Genomic DNA, 18872 nt, shown 5'->3' with positions numbered 1-18872 from the left:
TTAAAAGAAAAATTATTTTTTGTTTTTTTTATTTAAAAAAAACAAAAAAAAATTAAAATTATTCATTAAAAAATTATAGTAATAATAATCAATGCACAAACAAGGGGATCTGGGCATGTACATCTTTGTTGCACTGCGAAACCATCTCTATTATCCATGCACTTTTTTTCTTTGGTAATAAACACGGTGCTAGGTACTGCCAACCCAAGGGTTGTGCCCATAGACCGATTCACCCGTGCCCTAAACGTCACCCAGGGAGGTTTTATTTATTAAGTGGAGTGTTTATAAGCATTAATAGGAGTAGGCGAGTGTAAATGTCCGAATCACACCCGGACCCTACTCGCCCTCGCCCATGATGCACAAAATAAAAAGATAAAAAGGTGATACCAGTGCAACTCTCGGAGAAGGCCACAGACGCACATAGCCTGCTCGTGTCCTGCAGAGGTGGTGACACGTGGAGTTTAAGCGCTCCTCGTGCCATCATTAGATATCATCGTGTATGTGCGTATAGGGTATAGTAGTTAGGCGAGAGGTCGAGCACAATATATTATCAAGGCACTCTGATAGATCAGGCTACTTACTCAGCATTGGCCACAACACACGCATTCTTCTTATTGCTTGACCAAATATAATGCTATCCTAAGTTTCTGATACTGTTATACGTTCATTTTCCTCTTTCTTTTCCATGTTTCTCTTTCTTTTGTCTCTTCCCTCTCAGAATCGGGAATTTCAAATTTTATTTTGACAAACCTCGAAAGTTAACTCAAATTGCTTAAATTGTTTTTTGGAGAATTATATTTCAGTAGGATAATGGCTTGGAGGATTTGAAGGCTACATGGCAGAAATCTTTCTCTTATATCTAACTAATATATATATAAACTTTGTAATTGAGGTAGTATTTCTGGCAATAATGACACGTGGCAGCTTTCCATTGGGCGAATACTAATCGTGATACTCGAATATAAAATCGTGAATATTAAGAAAATGAAGGGTAGTTTAGGGGATAAAGCGAGAAAGGCAGCGATGAGGATCGGACGGTCAGATCAGCGTCCCGGGGATGAAGGATGGGGAAGAGCGGCCACTGGAGAGGTTGACTTTGATGAGAGATCGAAGTTGAGAAGTGGCGATGCGGGGAGGAGGCGGCTGATGTAAGTCGAATCGATTCGATTTTTTCGAAAAATTTTCCGTAGAATTCGGTAGATTAATGGCGCGTACAAAGTGGGGATGGTTGTTGTTCTATTCCGGCCAGAACACGACCCAACCCTTGACCTAATTCGTGGAGAAATAGAGGGATGGGTGGGAGAGAAGTGCAGCAGTCTTCTCGAAGGAGGGAATTTTGCTAGGGTTTCTGTGCTGGGTATACTGGGAAATCTCGTAATAATGTTAGATTCCTTCTTTCTTGGATGGGTTTGATCTGTGGGTGGGTGACAATTTTAGGGTTGCGTTCTTTTTTGTTTTTGGATGTTCTGGTGAATTATGGTTCTTTGCGCCAAGATTTATTTACTCTGCTTTTTTTTATTTTTAGTTGCGTTTATTTGCGAGGTTTTGCTTCCAGTTTGCTTTGAAATTATCAACGGAATTGTTTCTCTTGTGTTTTTTTTTTTAGCATCGGGATTTCTTTCTGGCCTACAACTTGTCTTGTTGTCATTAAATTTGTAAACAAAATTTTGCGATGATTTCGGTTCTGTATTGGGATTTGAGTTTATTCAATGGAGTTTGATTCCTTCTGGGAGATCCAGTTAGTGCAAATTAATGGTTTTGGAAATTGTCTGCCTCTTATCATTTCTTTCGCAAATGCTTTCTGGGATCTTTGGTTGTTCTGCATTCACGAGGAACTGAACTGATTGACTTGATTCGTGTGGCGAGTTATAAAGTTTGTCTGCTTTGGTGTCATGGAATTATCATCTGATTTACCTTTTGTGCGGTCAGAACTTTTTTTTACAAGATTTATATAACTTTGGATTTTCTTGATTAGTAGTCTATTCATTCACGATGACTTTGATCGTCGCTTCTTTGTTGGTAGTCTATGGAGTCAAGCATGATGCTACCGACATCATTGGATATTGATCAAAGAAACTGTAATGATGGCGGAACAAGGCGATCCCTCCGACGGAAGACTGATGTACCTTACCGCATGTACGAGATTAGCTCTGAAGATGACTCCGACAATGAACCATCTACTAAGGTCTTATCATCAGTTTGTTTTCTTAATCATTTTCCTGGCTATTCCATGTGTGGTTTCCTCAGGTTTTTAGTAATAATAGGTAAAATCATTCCGTCTAAATGGTATATTTACGATATTAGTAAGATAATAATAAAGGTTAGAGCCAAAGAATTTCTCAATTCTGTCAGAAGGTACTCAGTAGAATGAATGAAATAGTACTAGTCCAATGGGCGCAAAAAATCTGGCCACTAAAAGAAACGATCAAATTAACTTTTCTTTTCTTTATTCTGGGTTTTTATGCGGTTTGCAGGAACAGGAATTCAGAAGTCCTCCGAAGATCAAAGATGCAAATAAGCTTTCCGGGTCATCTCCACGTCTAAAGGTACAGATGATGCAGAAAAATGTTACTTTGGAACTGATTTTAATTATTTGTGTTGATATTTATGAACAGAGATCTCCGAGGTGGAGTCCGGAAGAAGCTTGTAGACCTGTTATTGATGATGCTCCCGTGTTCTATCCCAGCGAGGAGGTACCCTTCTTCCTGCTTCTTATGCACACTTCTTTGAACAATCAGCTTGGTCCCCCCATTGGACTAAATCGGATGTATGCTCGGCCGAAGTATTGCTTTTATACTTTGCTTTCCTTGGGAGATCTCCAAATTTTCTCACCCATCTTTAAATTTACATTGCTTCAATTTTCTCTTATATTTCCAATACATCAGATGATGGTTTTCAGATTTTATTATCTGGTCTTGTTATTCATTTCTACTTATACTAGATCAATTTCATGTTTCTAATTCTGAATTATGGTTATAATTCTTTATATGACTGTGTCAGATGCCATACACTATTGCCCAAACATTCAAATTATTAATTTGGTGCCCAATTTATGTCTTCCAGGAATTCAAAGACACCCTTGGTTACATCAACCACATACGCGCAATAGGAGAAAAATACGGCATTTGCCGCATTGTCCCCCCTCCTTCTTGGAAACCTCCTTGCCCCTTGAAACAAGACAGTATATGGCAATCTGCCAAATTCACCACTCGAGTCCAGCTTGTTAATAAGCTTCAGAATCGAGATCCAACAAAGAAAAAGGCCAGGAACTGTTGTCTCAGGAAACGGAAGCGAAGACGGGGACTTCGATTTGGTATGAACCGAAGGCGTGCTCTGTCTGATTCCCCAGAGCGCAACGATTGCGACACCTCAGACTCAGAGGAGAAGTTTGGGTTTCAAACTGGCTCTGATTTCACCTTAGAAGAGTTTGAAAAGTATGCAAACAGATTTAAAGAGAGGTATTTTCATGGAACAGTTGCCGCTGAAAAGGCAACCTCCAACTGTGCTTCCGAGTTTCAGATGCAGAAGCCTTTGGTTGAAGACATTGAAGGTGAATACTGGAGAATAGTGGAAAAGTCAGCCAAGGACGTTGAGGTGATATCTTTGTTTCTCATTATTTTCGTTTTGATCCCTTTTGTTGATATCTTATATTTCATTTTCTACAGGTTCATTATGGTGCAGACTTGGAGACTGGAGTGTTTGGTAGTGGGTTTGTAAAAAGTGCATCTTCTAGAATTGACTCAGATATCTATCTACAATCAGGCTGGAATTTAAATAACTTTCCACGCCTTCCTGGCTCCATCCTTTCCTTTGAAAGTGAAGATATCTCCGGCGTTTTAGTACCCTGGCTGTACATTGGGATGTGTTTCTCATCCTTCTGTTGGGTAATTTCTTACTGCGATCATTATCTTTGGTTATTTTTATTAGGGTTCATTAAATTCTGTTGGGTACACTCCATTGACATTGATAGTGGACGTTCATGACACAATGTTGATGGTGTCAACTGTCAGAAACGTTGCCATTATCTTAAGTTTCAGCCATCCATGGGAGTAAAATATTTTCCGTTTCCATCATCATCAACGTCAGATATGGTGGTTGACGGTTTTTGAGGATCTTGTCTCATCAACGTCAACTGCCTGTATTACCCCATCAAACTCAATGCCATTATCAACCATCAATGTTGTAAATGCCAATCTTGGCATCACATCAACTGTGTCTGACATGGATGGATGATCCAACGTTAACAAGATCTGCTTCCTATTCACCATGTTTTGCTTCTGTGGAGTTGTTTATCGGCAATTATCATCTTAGTGAATAGAATCAAGAGCATGTTAATGAAATACTCTGCAGAGAAGAAACTTTCTGTTCCTTGGGCAATATCGCTGTTTATGTATTTTTTCAAAAAAATGGTTTTATCATTTGACTATCGCTTTTTCTTGCTTGTGCCAATAGCATGTCGAAGACCACCACCTATACTCTCTTAACTACATGCATTTCGGTGATCCAAAATTGTGGTATGGCGTCCCAGCAAGCGATGCATTGAGATTGGAAGAGGCCATGAAAAAGCATCTGCCTGAACTGTTTGAGCAGCAGCCTTTCCTATTGAATGAGCTGGCAAGAACTTTTCCCTCTCTTTCCCTACTAAGGCTCATGGACAGACGACAGACAATGTTTGAGACGGATAGAACAAGATGGAATGGCCTCCGTTCAGTCATCCATTACAGGGCTTGTTGTTTCGTTACGTTCCCATCCAAGTGGTTGGACGGAACAAATGACGAACTGGATGGCAGGGCGATTATAAAGTAGATTAATTGAGTGGCATTTGATAATGGAAGGGCCAGAATGGGAGCCGGTAAAGGTTTTTGTTCTGTTTCCATGCCAAGGTCCGAATGGATGATGGATGATGGTTTGGATTCCGTCCTGTTCAGTTTGTCATCTGTCCCATGAGCCTTATTCCTCACTCACTTTTCCTTGATGTTTGGCTCATCTAGGTGTTATATTATCAGGTTACTCAGCTATCCCCTTCTGTTCTTAAGTCAGAAGGTGTGCCAGTATACCGGGTCGTTCAGAAATCAGGGGAGTTTGTTCTAACCTTTCCCAGGGCGTACCACGCGGGTTTCAACTGCGGGTTCAACTGCGCTGAGGCAGTAAATGTGGCACCATTGGATTGGCTGCCGCATGGCCAGTGTGCTGTAGAGCTTTACAGTAGGCAGTGCCGCAAAACTTCTGTCTCTCATGATAAACTCTTGATGTCTGCTGCCCATGAGGCTGCTCGATCTCTTTGGGAGTTTTCTTTTCTTGGCAAGAACACCTCTGAGATTGCAAGATGGAGAAGCGTCTGTGGAAAGAATGGTGTGCTAACTGGTGCGATTAAGGTAACAGCTATTGTCTCGGTATCTAAGTTATGCTTTGTTGGATAATATGGCCTGTAATGAAATTTTCTCCTCGATTTTTGAAACATGCACTAATCTTCATGTTTTATCAACTGACTGAAGAAACTGTGATTTCAGGAGCGGGTAAGGTTGGAGAAGGAAAGAAGAGATAGTCTTTCTGGGTCTTTTAGTTCTAGAAGGATGGATACACAATTTGACATAATGAAAGAGAGAGAATGCTTCTCTTGCTTCTATGACTTGCATCTTTCAGCGGCCTGCTGTGAGTGCTGCCCTAACCGATTTTCTTGCCTTAATCATGCCAAATCCCTTTGCGAGTGTGAAGAGGGGAAGAGATTCTACCTTTTTCGATATGACTTGGGTGAGTTAACGCTGCTCGTGGAAGCTTTGCAAGGGGATGTTGCCGCGATCTGCCAGTGGGGTTGGCGGGATTCCAGATTGTTACTGCCTCAATCAAGTAACAGATTCTTAGCTGATTCAGAGATGAAGCCGTCAGTTCTAGATACTTATGGAACTTGCCATTTTGGGAATCAGTGTGGGGACTCTTCTTCAGGGGGCAGTTTTATGAACTTGTTGCTGTCTGCTAGGTCATCTTCCGGGCTGGAAAAAAGGATGAGTCACAGCTTTCATGGAAGATTTCTGCCTTCAGATTCGACTCGGCATGAGTTGCGGAGCAGTCATGTATATGTTTTTTATTTCATTTATTAAATCTAGAATTTATTTATCATCTTAAAAATTATTGTTAATGTAATATTATTTTCTTCAGCTCCTCTGGGGGGTCAACTCTATCGAGCTGCTTGCCCTTGGAACTGTAGTCCCTGCGGAGGGATGGTTCGACTCTCAAGCTATATTTCCCAGTGGTATTGCTCTTGCCCAATTTAGTTTATCTATTTATTTTTGAAATATATCCTATTCATAAGGTGATTCTTTGTCTTATAGGATTTAGAAGTCGTATTAAATTCATAGATACTCATGATCCGACAAGATTATGTAACTATATATCTGAAGTCCTAGATGGCGGCCCCCTAGGCCCTCTCTTCAAGGTATATTCCATTACTTTTCATCTCTTCTTTCTGGTTAAATCAGCTCAGTCTAATTTTACTTGGGCTTTTCATATATTTACCGCTGTAAATAGAGAGATGAATGGTTTCAGAGAAAACATAGTATTTTCTGTTTCCACGATGCATAATATTATGATGATCCCACACCAGTGGTGCTTTTGAGCTAACTTGAAAAAATTATGCAGAGTCTTAATGTTCTAGGAGAGAACCCGTCACCAATATTTTTTTGGTGGCACTCTTTAGGGTTTGAAACTAGAACACGGTCTATCAGTTCAATTTTGTTTAAGAGTTCAGGATTTAGGTGTTATCGATTGTGCTAAATAATTCTCCTTTGGAAGTATTGGTAGAAATGTCAGGCTGAATCATCGCTGAACTAAATGCTACATGCTTTAAAAGCTCTACAAAAACACCTCAGGATTGGAGATCGGGCTACAAACCCTGGAACTATCAAGTTACACTCCTAAGTCCCAAACCTAAACCAAAATGGAACATAATTTCTAAATAGTTTTATTTTGGGACATATGTCGATTAAGGATACCGATTTGTTCTGGAAAACAATGGGTGATGATGATGATGACAGACTCGTCATCATCGATGAATCACTCAATGGTTGGTGGACGGTGATGATTGGCAGCAAACTGTGTTGGATGGCAGTGGTGGCAGGTGGCTGTTGGGGGTGGAGGGTTTGGAGGTCCCGAGGCAGATGCAAGGGAATTCGCAGCTGCTGTGAGCCGGTGGCTGTGGCTCGGTGGTGCCCCCGACCGTGAGGTCACGTCAGCAATTAGGGACATGCAGTGGTGGACAGCAATGGTGGGTGGCAGTTGTGATGGAGGGTTTGGAGATCACGGTGTTGAGCCCGCAGCCGCAGCTAGGTCACAATACCAATTGAAAGGTCATGGCAGTGGCAAACCCTAGGTCAAGAGAGAACTTTTTCCTATAGAGGTGAGTGGTGGCGAGTGGTGGCGAGTGGCGGTGAATGGCAATGAACAGTGGCAGGGGGGTTGTTGCAGCAGAGTTCTTCTACATCACGGGGTGAGTTTCTGAGGGAGGTTGTGACAGAGGTGAGCCCTCAGCAGTGGTTAGGTTGCTCCCATGATTGCGAGGTCGCAGCAACTGTAGGAACTCAGGGGGCCAATGGGAATGTACAGCTGTGAACGGCAGCGGTTGGTCCAAGGGAGTTCACGGCAGTAGTGAGCCCATGGCCGCGGGCCGGTGGCGACTACACTTGTGAGGTTGTGGGTACATCAAGATCATGATCGAGAGGTCATGGTGGTGGCAGTGAGGTTGTGGCGACAGCGGAGTGGTCGCAGAGGAGACTATGTTCGGATCACAACTGGGAGGTCACAATGGTGGTGGTAAAGTTGCGGCAGTCATTAACGATCAGTGGAGGTGTTGTGCTCGCGGCAGTGACTAGCTCGGGGTGGAGAACAGGAGGTCGCGACAGCAGCAACAATGTCACGGGAGTCATCGACGATCCTCATTGGCGGCAGTAAGAGGTCAAGGAGGCAGGAATCAGAGGTTGCTGTGGGGGCAAGGTCACAGTGACGACGTGATGGTTTGGATGCCGTGACAATTGTTGAGCTTGCAGAGGCAAAAGGGGAGGTCACAGAGGGCGGATGTTGGACCTCACTATGGCGATGCTTTCGTAGAGACAAAGGATAAGGCCATGGGACTGATGACGTCAAGGCAGCGGTGGAGAAGAGATTGTGGGAGTTCAAGGTGGTGTTGAGGGTGGGGCGGCAATGAGATTGCAGATGGGTGAGGCCACAGAGGCAGGAGATAGGCCTTGGTGGTCGCAGCAGCTGACGGCGATCAGTGGAGGGTGCAATATCTGCAATCCAAGAAGCATAGGTGAGTCGTGTGGCAGTAGGCAATCACAGGGTCCGCGGTTTGCAGTTGGACATGGACGCAGAAGGGCCTGGACAGGGTGGACGGCGGCAGTTGGAGGGCGTGGAAGGCGGTTGCTGCGGCTGACCACAGACAATGGTAGCGCAAAGAGGGGGACTGGGAGTGATGCACAGCAGTGGTTGAGGCAGTGGCCGGCAGAGGGCTGGCAGGGACAGTTGAGACAAGACCTGAAAGACCAAACGGTTAGGCTGGACAGCAGATAGTGTAGGTGATATGATACGGGGCTGTTGTTTTGCCAAACGGGGTCCTGGTATGTCAGCCAAGACATTATATCGGCCCAACTAGGCCCAAACTGTTGGGCTTCCTCCCGTATATTTATATATATACACATACGGGGAAGAAAGAATGTGATACGAACCTTAATCTAGGTTCGTATCTAGATTCTATCATATCGAACAATCCTGGAGACAGTTACACATTCAAGATTTGTCAAAGGAACGTTTCGAGATCATCTTCCATCGTCAAATTACATAGATACGTTCAAGGACGTATCAGTAGGTCGAATGATGAAGCTTGGAAGGCAGACAGAAACAGGGCAGGACTGACGGTTGGCCACCTGGGAAATGCATGGAAGGTTGACCAACTGGAGCAAGCGCCTGCCTCTGGGAGGTGACCATGGTGCAAACCTGGGCCCTGCTCGGGGCATGATACTCGGGCCTAGAGGGAGTCAGAAGAGAGTAGCCAAGGAGATGAGACTTCCTGATGGCCAGGTACCACAGGAGCCATGAGGGACATCTACACGACAGAATGCACGGTCACATTCATAGCAAATGGACTGATGGTAACAAGTATGGGGGAGATAAAGACAGGGACGGTGGCCGGAGGAGGTTTATTTTAGCACAGCAGGTGGGAGACAATGAACACACATAGGGGACATTTCCAATCCGGGATTATACCTGGTCGGAAATTAGTTGATGGTGCAAGGATTTCAGATGAAATTCTAGTGGCTTGGAAGCAAAATGGGACTAAAGGCTTCATGTGGAAGGTTGATTTTCCAAAATGGGACTAAAGGCTCTTGATTGGGATTTTCTGTGGGCCTCCATGAGGAATAGAGGATATCCAGCGGAGTGGGCGCAATGGGTTAGGAAATGTGTTACGTCCCATTCCTTCTTAATGGTGGTGAATAGAAGATTGGAGGGAGGCTGGATATACCCCCAACAGGGTGTTAAGCAGGGGTGCACCTTTGCACCGCTGCCATTCGCTTCCAGACGGCGGGCTTCCCCACGGGTATTCTACTATTATGTGTAGACAGTGCCATCTTTTTCATGGAAGGCTCTATGGAGGAATCTCCAAACCTCTCCACGCCATTAGACCTTTTTGCAGACCATGCATTTCACGTTCATATAAATATAAATAAATTCGGGTTGATCACTGTTCACTAATGATATTCTCTCTTTTCTTCAAAAAAAAATCAATGCATCACTGGATGACAAACTCGTCATTGTCTTGTCAGTTGCTCATTATTGCCTCATCATCCTGACAACAGAAAGACCTCAGGATTGAAGGCGGGGCTACAAACCCTGGAAACTACTGGGTGTACCCTAAATCCTTAACTTCCACCAAAATGGAACAGAATCCTAAATTGATGTCTTTCGCGGAGCAGATGTCTGTGTAGGATTCAGATTTGTTCTGGAAAATGATGATGGGTCATGATGATAGCGACAGACTTTTCATGGTCAATGAATCACTGGATTAGAAACCTATCATTGCCTCGTCAATTCCTCATCATTTCCTTGTCGTTATCCGCAACTTTAATGGGTTTCTGACTGGATCCCCATATGGAATCCTACAAAAGAGAAGATCGGTTGGGAAGTAAAAGATAAGGCGACCTTCACCCTGTCAGATGCAGCTCAGGAGATCTAAACAACCACCAAAATACTTCAGGAACCCTAATAGTCCTTACATGGTACTTATAGCAAAACAGGGAGAGAGAGAGAGAGAGAGTCCACAAGCCTGGGCATGCTCCCTTGCCATCTTTACAATTAGTCATCCAAAGGATCTTATCTGTTTCTTGGTTTTCCTTTTTTATATCGCAGGTTATGGTGGAAGAGAGGCCGGCAGAATGTTTCATTTACACGTCAGCGAGCGAATGCTGGCAAGCTGTTCTTCATCGGCTGAATCAGAAAATTCAACTCCTTGCGCAATTTGGAGGGCCGGATCCCTATTTGATCCAAGTTCCAGAGTTTCTTGATGGCCTCCAAATGTTTGGCCTTCGTTCCCCCTCCATCATTCAGGTACTATCTCATCTTCCCCTGTTTTGCAGCTCTATTTGAGAGATACTGAGGTAGAGAGAGAGAGAGATAAAGATACAGTGATAGCGAGGCATGGATGAAGGGATAAACAAAAAAGAAAATGTTGAGAGGGAGAAAGAGAGATGGATGGAGAGGTAGAAAGATGTAGATATAGAAAGGAGTGGATGAAGGAATAAACAAAATGAAAATATAGAGAGGTAGAGATGGATTGAGATATAGAGAGATAAATGGAGAGGTAGATAGAAAAAGATGAAGATATAGAAATGTATAGATAGCTAGAGAGAGAGAGATCGAGTTTGAGATATATAAATAAGGGAAGATAGTTGAGAGATGGATGGGTAGAAAAACGAAGAGAGAGAGAGTAGAAGGGTAGTTTTGACGGACGGTGTCATTCACAAAGTGGAGGGTCTTGTTGCATACTGGTTTAGAAAGACAAGAGGGGGATGAGTTCAGTCATGCTCGTAACACGTGTTTAGATTGGGTTGATCACCGAATCCGGGGGATCAATCCCTTTCTTTTACAAAAAAATGTGGAAATATAGAGAGAGAAAGAGAATGATCTTACGATGCTCGTGTTCTGCATGGACAGGCCATCGAAGCGCAGGATCCTCGCCATCTGTGTGCAAAATATTGGGCGGCGATCATCGACCGAGAGCTGAAATCGGCTGTGAAGGTTGACCCGTTCGGAACAAAACTTTGTGGGGATAATCCGACAAGGCTGTTCGGAGCATGGATCTGATCATGGATGATTGATGAATAACTGGGGGGTCGTGGCAGAATCTGGACCCTCCGATGCGCCACTTCAAAGCCAGTGTACATACCAAAAAAAAAATTCAAAACCAGATCCATCTTCACTGCCAGCCTCTTCAAATCTCATTCTTTCCTCTTCTGACCATTTTTTTTCCTTCTGTTTCTTGGTTCGAGAATTTAGTTAGCTCACTGATTTATGACAAACAAATTGAATCCTTTTATTTATTTTACAATTTTTTTTGCATTCCGGATCTGTCTCATTTTTCTCAATTTTTATTTTTAGATTTAATTCCCATGTACAGACTGTCCCCTTGAATTAATGATTTTAACAATGTCCCATTTAACTTATTTCTTTTTTCCAAAAAAGAAGAATTTAAGGAGTTCAATGCAATTGAATTGAACGTGGGCCCCACAAGCCTTGAATTTTATTTTTACTAAAAAAGAGTTGAATTAAGCGTGGGCCCGACAACATATTGAATTTATTTTTTGTATTAAAAAAGAATTGAATTAACGGGGGCCCCACAAGCCATTAAATCATTTAATTTTACAATAAAAACTTGTGGGTCCCACCAGCCATAGATGTATTTTGTTTTTTACCAAAGTAAGAGAAGTAAAAGTAGGCCCTCCATAACTCCATGAGATATTGAATTAATTTATTTTTATTCAAAAAAGAGTTGAATTAAACGTGGGCCCCACAAGTCATTAAATTATAATTTTACTAAAAAAGAGTTGGATTTGCGTGGGCCCCAGAAGCCATTGAATTTATTTGTTTTTTACCAAAAAAGAGAATAAAAGTGGGCCCCACAAGACACTGAATTTATTTATTTTTATTAAAAAAGAGTTGAATTAAGCACGGGTCCCACAAGCCATCTGTCGGGGGCTCGATCAACGGTCGGGATTTTCCCGTTCGGTGACCGAAACAGACCTCCAAAATAGCTTCTGTAATTATTAACGAAAATGCCACTGCTCCCTGATTCAGCAACAACAACCACGAAGCGTAACTGAAGGATAATTTCGACTTTTTTTTTCGGGCATTGTTTTTCCCGCCTTTGGGGGAATGGCGTCTGTAGAACACGCCACGTGGCGCGCTACGATTCGTCGAGATTCAACCGAAGTTCCTCCAGCTCTCTCTATATATACAGCCGTAAGAGCGATTTTCAGCTCGATTTTCATCTCCTCCGCGGCGAAAACCAAGAAGAAAGCGACAGAGATCGGCCGGCGGCGAGCAATCTGGGGTAGAATTCGCTCGCGATTGATGCTCGGCGATGGCGTCTGCAATGGCGGAAGGTTTCTTCGATCTCACGCCTTCCCCGGCCTGCGGCTGGCTCAATCCTCGCATCTCCTTCTCCCCCGAATCCCACTCCGATGAATCGATCGCAGCGGAAGAGAAATCCGCGTCTTCTTCAGCAATCTCTGTCGCCGGAGAATCTCCAGCCAGAGAAACCACGGCGGAGTTCGAGTTCCGCACCGCGGATGAATCCCCGGCGATGCTCTCCGCGGATGAACTCTTCTCCGAGGGGAAGATCGCTCCAATGCAGCTCGCAAATCCCCCCAATCTCCGATCCCTGAAGCTCGATCGGATCCGGAAATTGCTGGAAAAAGAGGATCCGCCTAAGATCTCCGCGTGCTCCAGTCGGACCTCTTCGATCTCCTCTATCCGGCATTTTCTCCGCAGGCACGGCAGGCACTCCGATGAACACCTTCCGCTTCTCCGTGATTCTTGCTCTTTCTCTCGGCGATCCTTGTCCTCGTCGTCGTCATCGGCGGCGTCCTTCGATGAACATCTCCCTCGGCTGTCTCTTGATTCCCGAGGTAGAAATCTTCCCAGAGTTCGCCATGAACCCAATCAAGCTCCTGTCGGGGGTCGAAGATCCGCCGCGCTTGTTGATTCTCCGCGGATGAACGCTTCTGGGAAGGTGGTGTTCAGTGGGCTGGAGAGGAGTTCTAGCAGCCCGGGTTCCTTCAATGGCGGATCCGGGGTGAAGCACAGAGTGGAGCGTTGCTACTCTGCTAACGTTGTGAGAGTGGCGCCGGTGTTGAACGTTCCCTTGTGCTCTCTCCGTCGATTTGGGCTCTTCTTCGGTTCAAGAAATGGCAATGCCGTGGGAAATGGGAAGAAGGGTTCGAAGAACGTTCGGGATTGTTAAGGTAAAAAAAAAAAAGAGAGAAAATTTGCTGTTGCATGGGGACTGTTCCTCTTTGAATTCAATTTGGTTTCAAATTGTTTTTGGATTTTTCTTTCATTTACTGTGATGGGTGCGTAACAGGAACGTGGTGTAGCGTGTCAATGCCTGGACCTCGAAGTTATCTCCTCGCCGTTTGACTCTTCCGGCGTTGGGCAAAGTGTACGTTATTCCTCTCTCTCTCTATCTCTTGCTCTCTCTCTCTCTCTCTCTTTCTCTCTCATTGGACCCAGAAAGTGAATCACTTTCTTGCTTCCCGAGAAGATAAATCTGCAAGGCATTCATTGGTAAGTAGGGTTCCTGATCGATTCTGACACAGGAGAGACTCTCTCTCTTTCTCTCTCTACCGATCTTTCTGTCATTAGTTTTCTCTCTTCCTCTCGCTCATTCTACCTGCCTTATCTCACTCTCCCATTCTCTCTTTGTCTCTTTATCTCACTAAATCTCTCACTATTTCTAACGTTGCTTGTCGTTTATCGCTGGGCAGAGAGGGGAGCAGAGAAGCCTGCGGCCAGACGTCTTCTCTCTCTTCCTGGTACGTCTCTTTCTCTCTCTCTCTATCTCTATTTCTCTCTCTTTCTTCCGGACCCCCACCTAAACTTCCTGTCGAGTAAAGCTCAAACACCCCACGCTGCACTCCTGGGTCTGACACCTCCATTCACCACCATTAAAGTCTCTCTCTCTCTTTCTCTCTCTCTTTCTCTCTCTCTCTCTCTCTCTACAAACATAGGAAATGGCGGGGTATTCTGCTTTTGAAATCTCTCTCTGTGTGTATGTCTGTCTCTGGCTGTCTATAAACACTGTAAATGGTGGGCTCTTTTGCTTCTGAAGTATCTGTCTTTCTCTCTCTACAGTCCTCGGAAAGGACGGGCTCTGTTTGTCTGTCTCTCTCTCTACAAAAATCAGAATTTTGGGGTCTTCTCTCTCTCTCAGGGAAGATTGGAAATGACGTACTCTTCTATTTCTGAAATTTCTCTCCTTCTCCCTCTACAAATATTGGAAATGACGTACTCTTCTATTTCTGAAATTTCGCTCCTTCTCTCTCTTTAAATATTGGAAATGACCGTTTCTCTGTCTCTCTCTCTCTAAAAACTCTGAAATGGGGGGTTCGGCATCTGTAATCTCTTTCTTTCTCTGTCTACAAACATTTGAAATGGTGGGTTCTTCTGCTCTGATATCTGACTCTCTCTCTCTAGAAACATTGAAAATGGTGGGGTCTTTTCTGAGTCTAAAATGTCTGCTTCTTTGTCTTTATTCTCATTCTCTCTCTACAAATTACGGGGACTTCTGGTTCTCAAATCTCTTTGTTTCTCTCTCTACAGACATTGGAAATGATCGGCTCTTCTGCCCCTATTATCAGACTGTAGGACTGTTTTTTCCTTTGACCGTTGAAGAACATCCGTTTGCTGGGAATCTCTTCATCTCCCAATAGATCTAATAAATCAAGCTGAGCTGAATAATCTGATAGGTTTTAGGTCTCTGAGAAAGCCTTGATTCGAAAATTCTCTCTCTACCCTCTCTCATCTCTCTCTCTCTCTGTTCCTCCCCCTCTATTTCTGCATTTATTCTCTCTCTCTCTCTCCTTTACTCTATCTCTCCTCTATTCGATCTCTCTCTTCTCCACTCTAACTCTCTCTTCTCTACGCTCTCTCTCCTCTATTCGATCTCTTCTGTCTGCTCTCTCTTCTCTACTCTCTCTCTCCTCTATTCGATTTCTTCTCTATGCTCTCTCTCTTCTCTACTCTCTCTCTCTTCTCTATCTCTCTTTCTTCTCTCCTCTATTCTCTCTCCTCTCCTCTCTACCTTCTCTCCTCTCCCTCTTCTCGATTCTCTCTCCTCTCCCTCTTCCCCACTCTCTTCTCTCCCCCCTCTCTCCATATTATCTCTCTCTCCTCTCCTCTCTGTCCTCTCTCCTCTCCCTCTTCCCCACTCTCTTCTCTCCCCCCTCTCTCCATATTATCTCTCTCTCGTCTCCATTCTCTCTCTTCTCTATTCTCTCCTCACACTTTCTCTCTCTCGCTACTCTCTCTCCTCTCTCTATCTGTCCCTCTCTCTCATCTCTCTCCCTGTGAGTCTGTGTTCCTCCCCCTCTATTTCTCCATTTGCTCTCTCTCTCTCTCTCTTCTTTACTCTCTTCTCTATTCGATCTCTCTCTCTCCTCTATTCGATCTCTCTCTCTTCTTTACTTTCTCTCCTCTATTCGATCTCTTCTCTATGCTCTCTCTTCTCTACTCTCTCTCTCTCCTCTATTCGATCTCTTCTCTATGCTCTCTCTCTTCTCTATCTCTCTTTCTTCTCTCCTCTCTATTCTCTCTCCTCTCCTCTCTATCCTCTCCCCTCTACCTCTTCCCCATTCTCTCTCCCCTCCTCTCTATCCTCTCTCCTCTCCCTCTTCCCCACTCTCTTCTCTCCCCCTCTCTCCATATTATCTCTCTCGTCTCCATTCTCTCTCTTCCCTCCTCTCCCTCTCTCTTCTCTCCTCTCTCTCTTCTCTATTCTCTCCTCACACTTTCTCTCTCTCGCCATTCTCTCTCCTCTCTCTGTGCAAATATTGGAAATGGGGGGGGATTTGTTCTGCTTCTGAAATATGATCTGCCTTCTGTTCCTTACCATAAAAGCTTTCCTGCTCCACTGTCTTGGCTCTCTCCAATATCTTTTCCCTCACTAGAACATTATTTACTTGACAGCTTGAAAAATATTTACTAACACTTTTTATTTATATTACACCATTAAACTACTTATGTTTGCTTAAACCAGTAGAATTAGTGCCAGCCTGATTTTCATCTGGAGCACTTTGTAAGACTGAAAACTAGTAACTATCATAATTCATAATTAATTAATAAAAACCTTACTATTATAAATGTATATATTCATATTCTTAATATACTAAATAGAATTCTACACTTTGTGTCAAAAAAATGAAAATATTGATTAGGACTTTTTCTCAATTTAAACTTCGTTCAATGCACGTGTAGATGAGGACATCAAAATTGCCTATAATTGTGCATTTTTTTATATAAATGTTGTACCCGATGTGTGTGTCCAAAATTGTTAGTACATTTGAAATTGCAACTAACATAGGGTATTTAACATGTGAGAGGGGAGTAGGGAATTTGGGAACCCATTGTGAAAATTAGTTCTAATTTATTGCACAAATAAAGGTCAACCTGATAATTTTGTTCAAATATATTAAATACATTCGTTCAAAAATAAAATTAGATCTAATTTTGTGAAATATGTCCGAAACCCATATTTCTGTGAAAGTTATGTAAGCAAATTAAAGATCAGATGAAAAAAATGAGCAAGTCAACTCATGTATATGCGTTGACAAAGTCAATTCATTGTATTTTTTAAGCTGCTTTTTTAATTTTTGAAATTATCAGAAACAATATAATTTATGGATTATAAGACATTTTTAAAATTACATGATTACTTTCATCATATGGGTAGGTCAAAGGGAATGCATTGAAGTATATAATATTTTCTTCCCATTTCAAATCATATAGTTACAAAATAAACTATACAAAGAAAGAATTATGAACAGAAAGAGGCGGATTTTTAGATAATTTATGAAATTACTATCAATTTTCAATCAGCTTGGATATGACCCCAGTTGTTTAAGTCCACCCAAAGTCAATGAATTGAGCAAAAAATTGATATCAGAATTGGACTAATTAGATACGAATGGAAATTTTATGAAGATAATTACAAAGATGAAATTATCATGAACAATGGAGGTTTGATTATCGAGATATAGCACTCAAAATTTATGCCCAAAAACTCATGGCTCGCATGAGAATGTGATGGTCAAATAAAGCTTTGAGGTTAAAAAACTTGACAAAACTGAAAAAAGTTTATATAAATGGAAAGGGGACTTCACAGTGCATCTTTTTTTTTTTATTGGCAAAAACACGGTGCCGGGTACGGCCAACCCTAGGGTTGTGCCCGTAGACCGATCCATCCGTGCCCTGGACGCCACCCAGGAGGTTTTTATTTATCAAGTGAAGTGTTTTTCAATATTTTTTAGGCGTGGAGCGAGTATATATATCCCAATTACACTCAGATCCCACTTGTCCACGCCCATTGTTTAAGAAAAGAAAAGATACATAACTGATACCTTCTAGGCGCTCGGGGAAGTGTGGTCGTCATCGTCCCTCCAGAGCTGCCCGGCGGTATCGGTGTAGGTCGGGAGATATCCTTGCCTTCATGTCATCAAGCGGGGGCTGAAGTGCGTGGGGGCGCTAGTCAGGGCGGGTGCAATCCGCTCCTCAAACTCCACCATTCCACGCGATTCTCCAATCCTGCGGGCCTGCCGTCGCATGGGTTCGCCGTGTGCGGAGGGTCGGTAGGCCGAGACTATCGATTCGGTAACATCCCCGAGCCGTAGAAGGAAGCGCCTGCCAAGAGAGAAAGACGGAGGAGGGGGTCCTTGTGTGTACCGCGTGATTGGGGAGGGCGTCAGCGGTCTGGTTGCCCACTCGTAGCTGATGGCGAAAGCACTTGATTCGATGACGACACCGCATGATATCTTGCCATATGCGGTGGAGGCGCCACTAGGAACATGGACATGTACGAAGCATATCAACTAATACCCATGAGTCCGACTCTACAACGATATTGTGAAGGTTCCGCTCCTCACAAAGGAGTAGACCATCACGTATCGCCATAGCCTTGGCTATTGTATTAGTCCGTACTCCATAAAAAGAAGAGAAAGCGAAGAGTATACTCCCTGTATGATTCCGAAGGATACCGCCTCCCCCAGCTGGTCCCGGGTTCCCCTTGGCCGCGCCATCCACATTTAATTTGAGGATGTCAACTGGCGGTGAGAGCCAATAAACAATCCTATACTGAGTGCGGATAGGGGCATGGGTCACGGGCATCCCTAAGGATCCAAGGAGCTCGCAAGCGAATGCTAAGCTGCCGTCTCAAGGGGAAATGAGGCGGTGAATACAGCGTAGCCATAACTTGACCCGACATAGGATGTCCACAGCGCGCATGGGTGTACCTGCAAAACGACAAGAGTTTCGCCCTTTCCATATCTCCCATAGTAGATAAGCTATGGTGATGTATAGGATGGGGCGTCGTTTAGAGTGTATTGGCGAGAGAAAGAGCTTGCCAAAACACTCAAACGGGGTCAGTAGACGCCAATAGTCTGTGATTGGGCGCCAGCATGCCAATGCTACCTCACTATAAAAGAAAAGGTGATCCATGGTCTCTGTGTGGGGAAGTGAAGGACAACAATGGCAGCGGGAAGGTAGCGAGTGCCCTATACGGATCACTCGATCGTCAGTCGGGAGCCCTCGATGTAATAATCGCCAAAGGAAAAAGG

At 43.7% G+C, this 18872-nt stretch overlaps 2 protein-coding genes across 6 annotated transcripts; both read left to right on the top strand.

The window, feature by feature from the left end:
* The first annotated feature begins 1018 nt into the window (after positions 1-1018).
* LOC144707932 (lysine-specific demethylase JMJ18-like) lies at positions 1019-11604 on the top strand. Of its 3 annotated transcripts, none has more exons than XM_078581210.1 (13): positions 1019-1148; positions 2024-2185; positions 2475-2546; positions 2616-2693; positions 3064-3594; positions 3666-3884; positions 4453-4614; positions 5007-5375; positions 5511-6071; positions 6157-6250; positions 6330-6433; positions 10396-10593; positions 11200-11604. In XM_078581210.1, exons 2-13 carry the CDS (start codon positions 2027-2029, stop codon positions 11347-11349), a joined length of 2697 nt encoding a protein of 898 aa, XP_078437336.1. In that variant the 5' UTR covers positions 1019-1148; positions 2024-2026; the 3' UTR covers positions 11350-11604. The 3 variants fall into 3 exon arrangements, with proteins under 3 accessions (XP_078437336.1, XP_078437337.1, XP_078437338.1); XM_078581211.1 differs by lacking the exon at positions 1019-1148 and adding an exon at positions 1186-1382; XM_078581212.1 differs by lacking the exon at positions 1019-1148 and adding an exon at positions 1186-1420.
* A 943-nt stretch (positions 11605-12547) lies between these two features.
* On the top strand, positions 12548-16160 carry LOC144707933 (uncharacterized). Of its 3 annotated transcripts, none has more exons than XM_078581214.1 (4): positions 12548-13508; positions 13628-13705; positions 14031-14078; positions 14866-16160. In XM_078581214.1, exon 1 carries the CDS (start codon positions 12626-12628, stop codon positions 13505-13507), a length of 882 nt encoding a protein of 293 aa, XP_078437340.1. In that variant the 5' UTR covers positions 12548-12625; the 3' UTR covers position 13508; positions 13628-13705; positions 14031-14078; positions 14866-16160. The 3 variants fall into 3 exon arrangements, with proteins under 3 accessions (XP_078437340.1, XP_078437342.1, XP_078437339.1); XM_078581216.1 differs by lacking the exon at positions 14866-16160 and adding an exon at positions 14398-14780; XM_078581213.1 differs by lacking the exon at positions 14866-16160 and having other exon boundaries at positions 14031-14394.
* Positions 16161-18872: the final 2712 nt, after the last annotated feature.

Source organism: Wolffia australiana, chromosome 9 (assembly GCF_029677425.1).
Source record: "Wolffia australiana isolate 7733 chromosome 9, ASM2967742v1".
NCBI lineage: Eukaryota > Viridiplantae > Streptophyta > Magnoliopsida > Alismatales > Araceae > Wolffia > Wolffia australiana.
This window is presented reverse-complemented; position numbering and strand designations above follow the sequence as displayed.

What these genes read in the sequence shown, in the direction of transcription:
- LOC144707932 (XM_078581210.1), top strand. Translation starts at nt 2,027, where the DNA reads ATGGAGTCAAGCATGATGCTACCGACATCATTGGATATTGATCAAAGA. An exon ending in GGTCATCTCCACGTCTAAAG is followed by an intron (nt 2,547 to 2,615) that starts GTACAGATGATG and finishes ATTTATGAACAG; the next exon opens with AGATCTCCGAGGTGGAGTCC. An exon ending in GTTCCCCCTCCATCATTCAG is followed by an intron (nt 10,594 to 11,199) that starts GTACTATCTCAT and finishes CTGCATGGACAG; the next exon opens with GCCATCGAAGCGCAGGATCC.
- LOC144707933 (XM_078581214.1), top strand. Translation starts at nt 12,626, where the DNA reads ATGGCGTCTGCAATGGCGGAAGGTTTCTTCGATCTCACGCCTTCCCCG.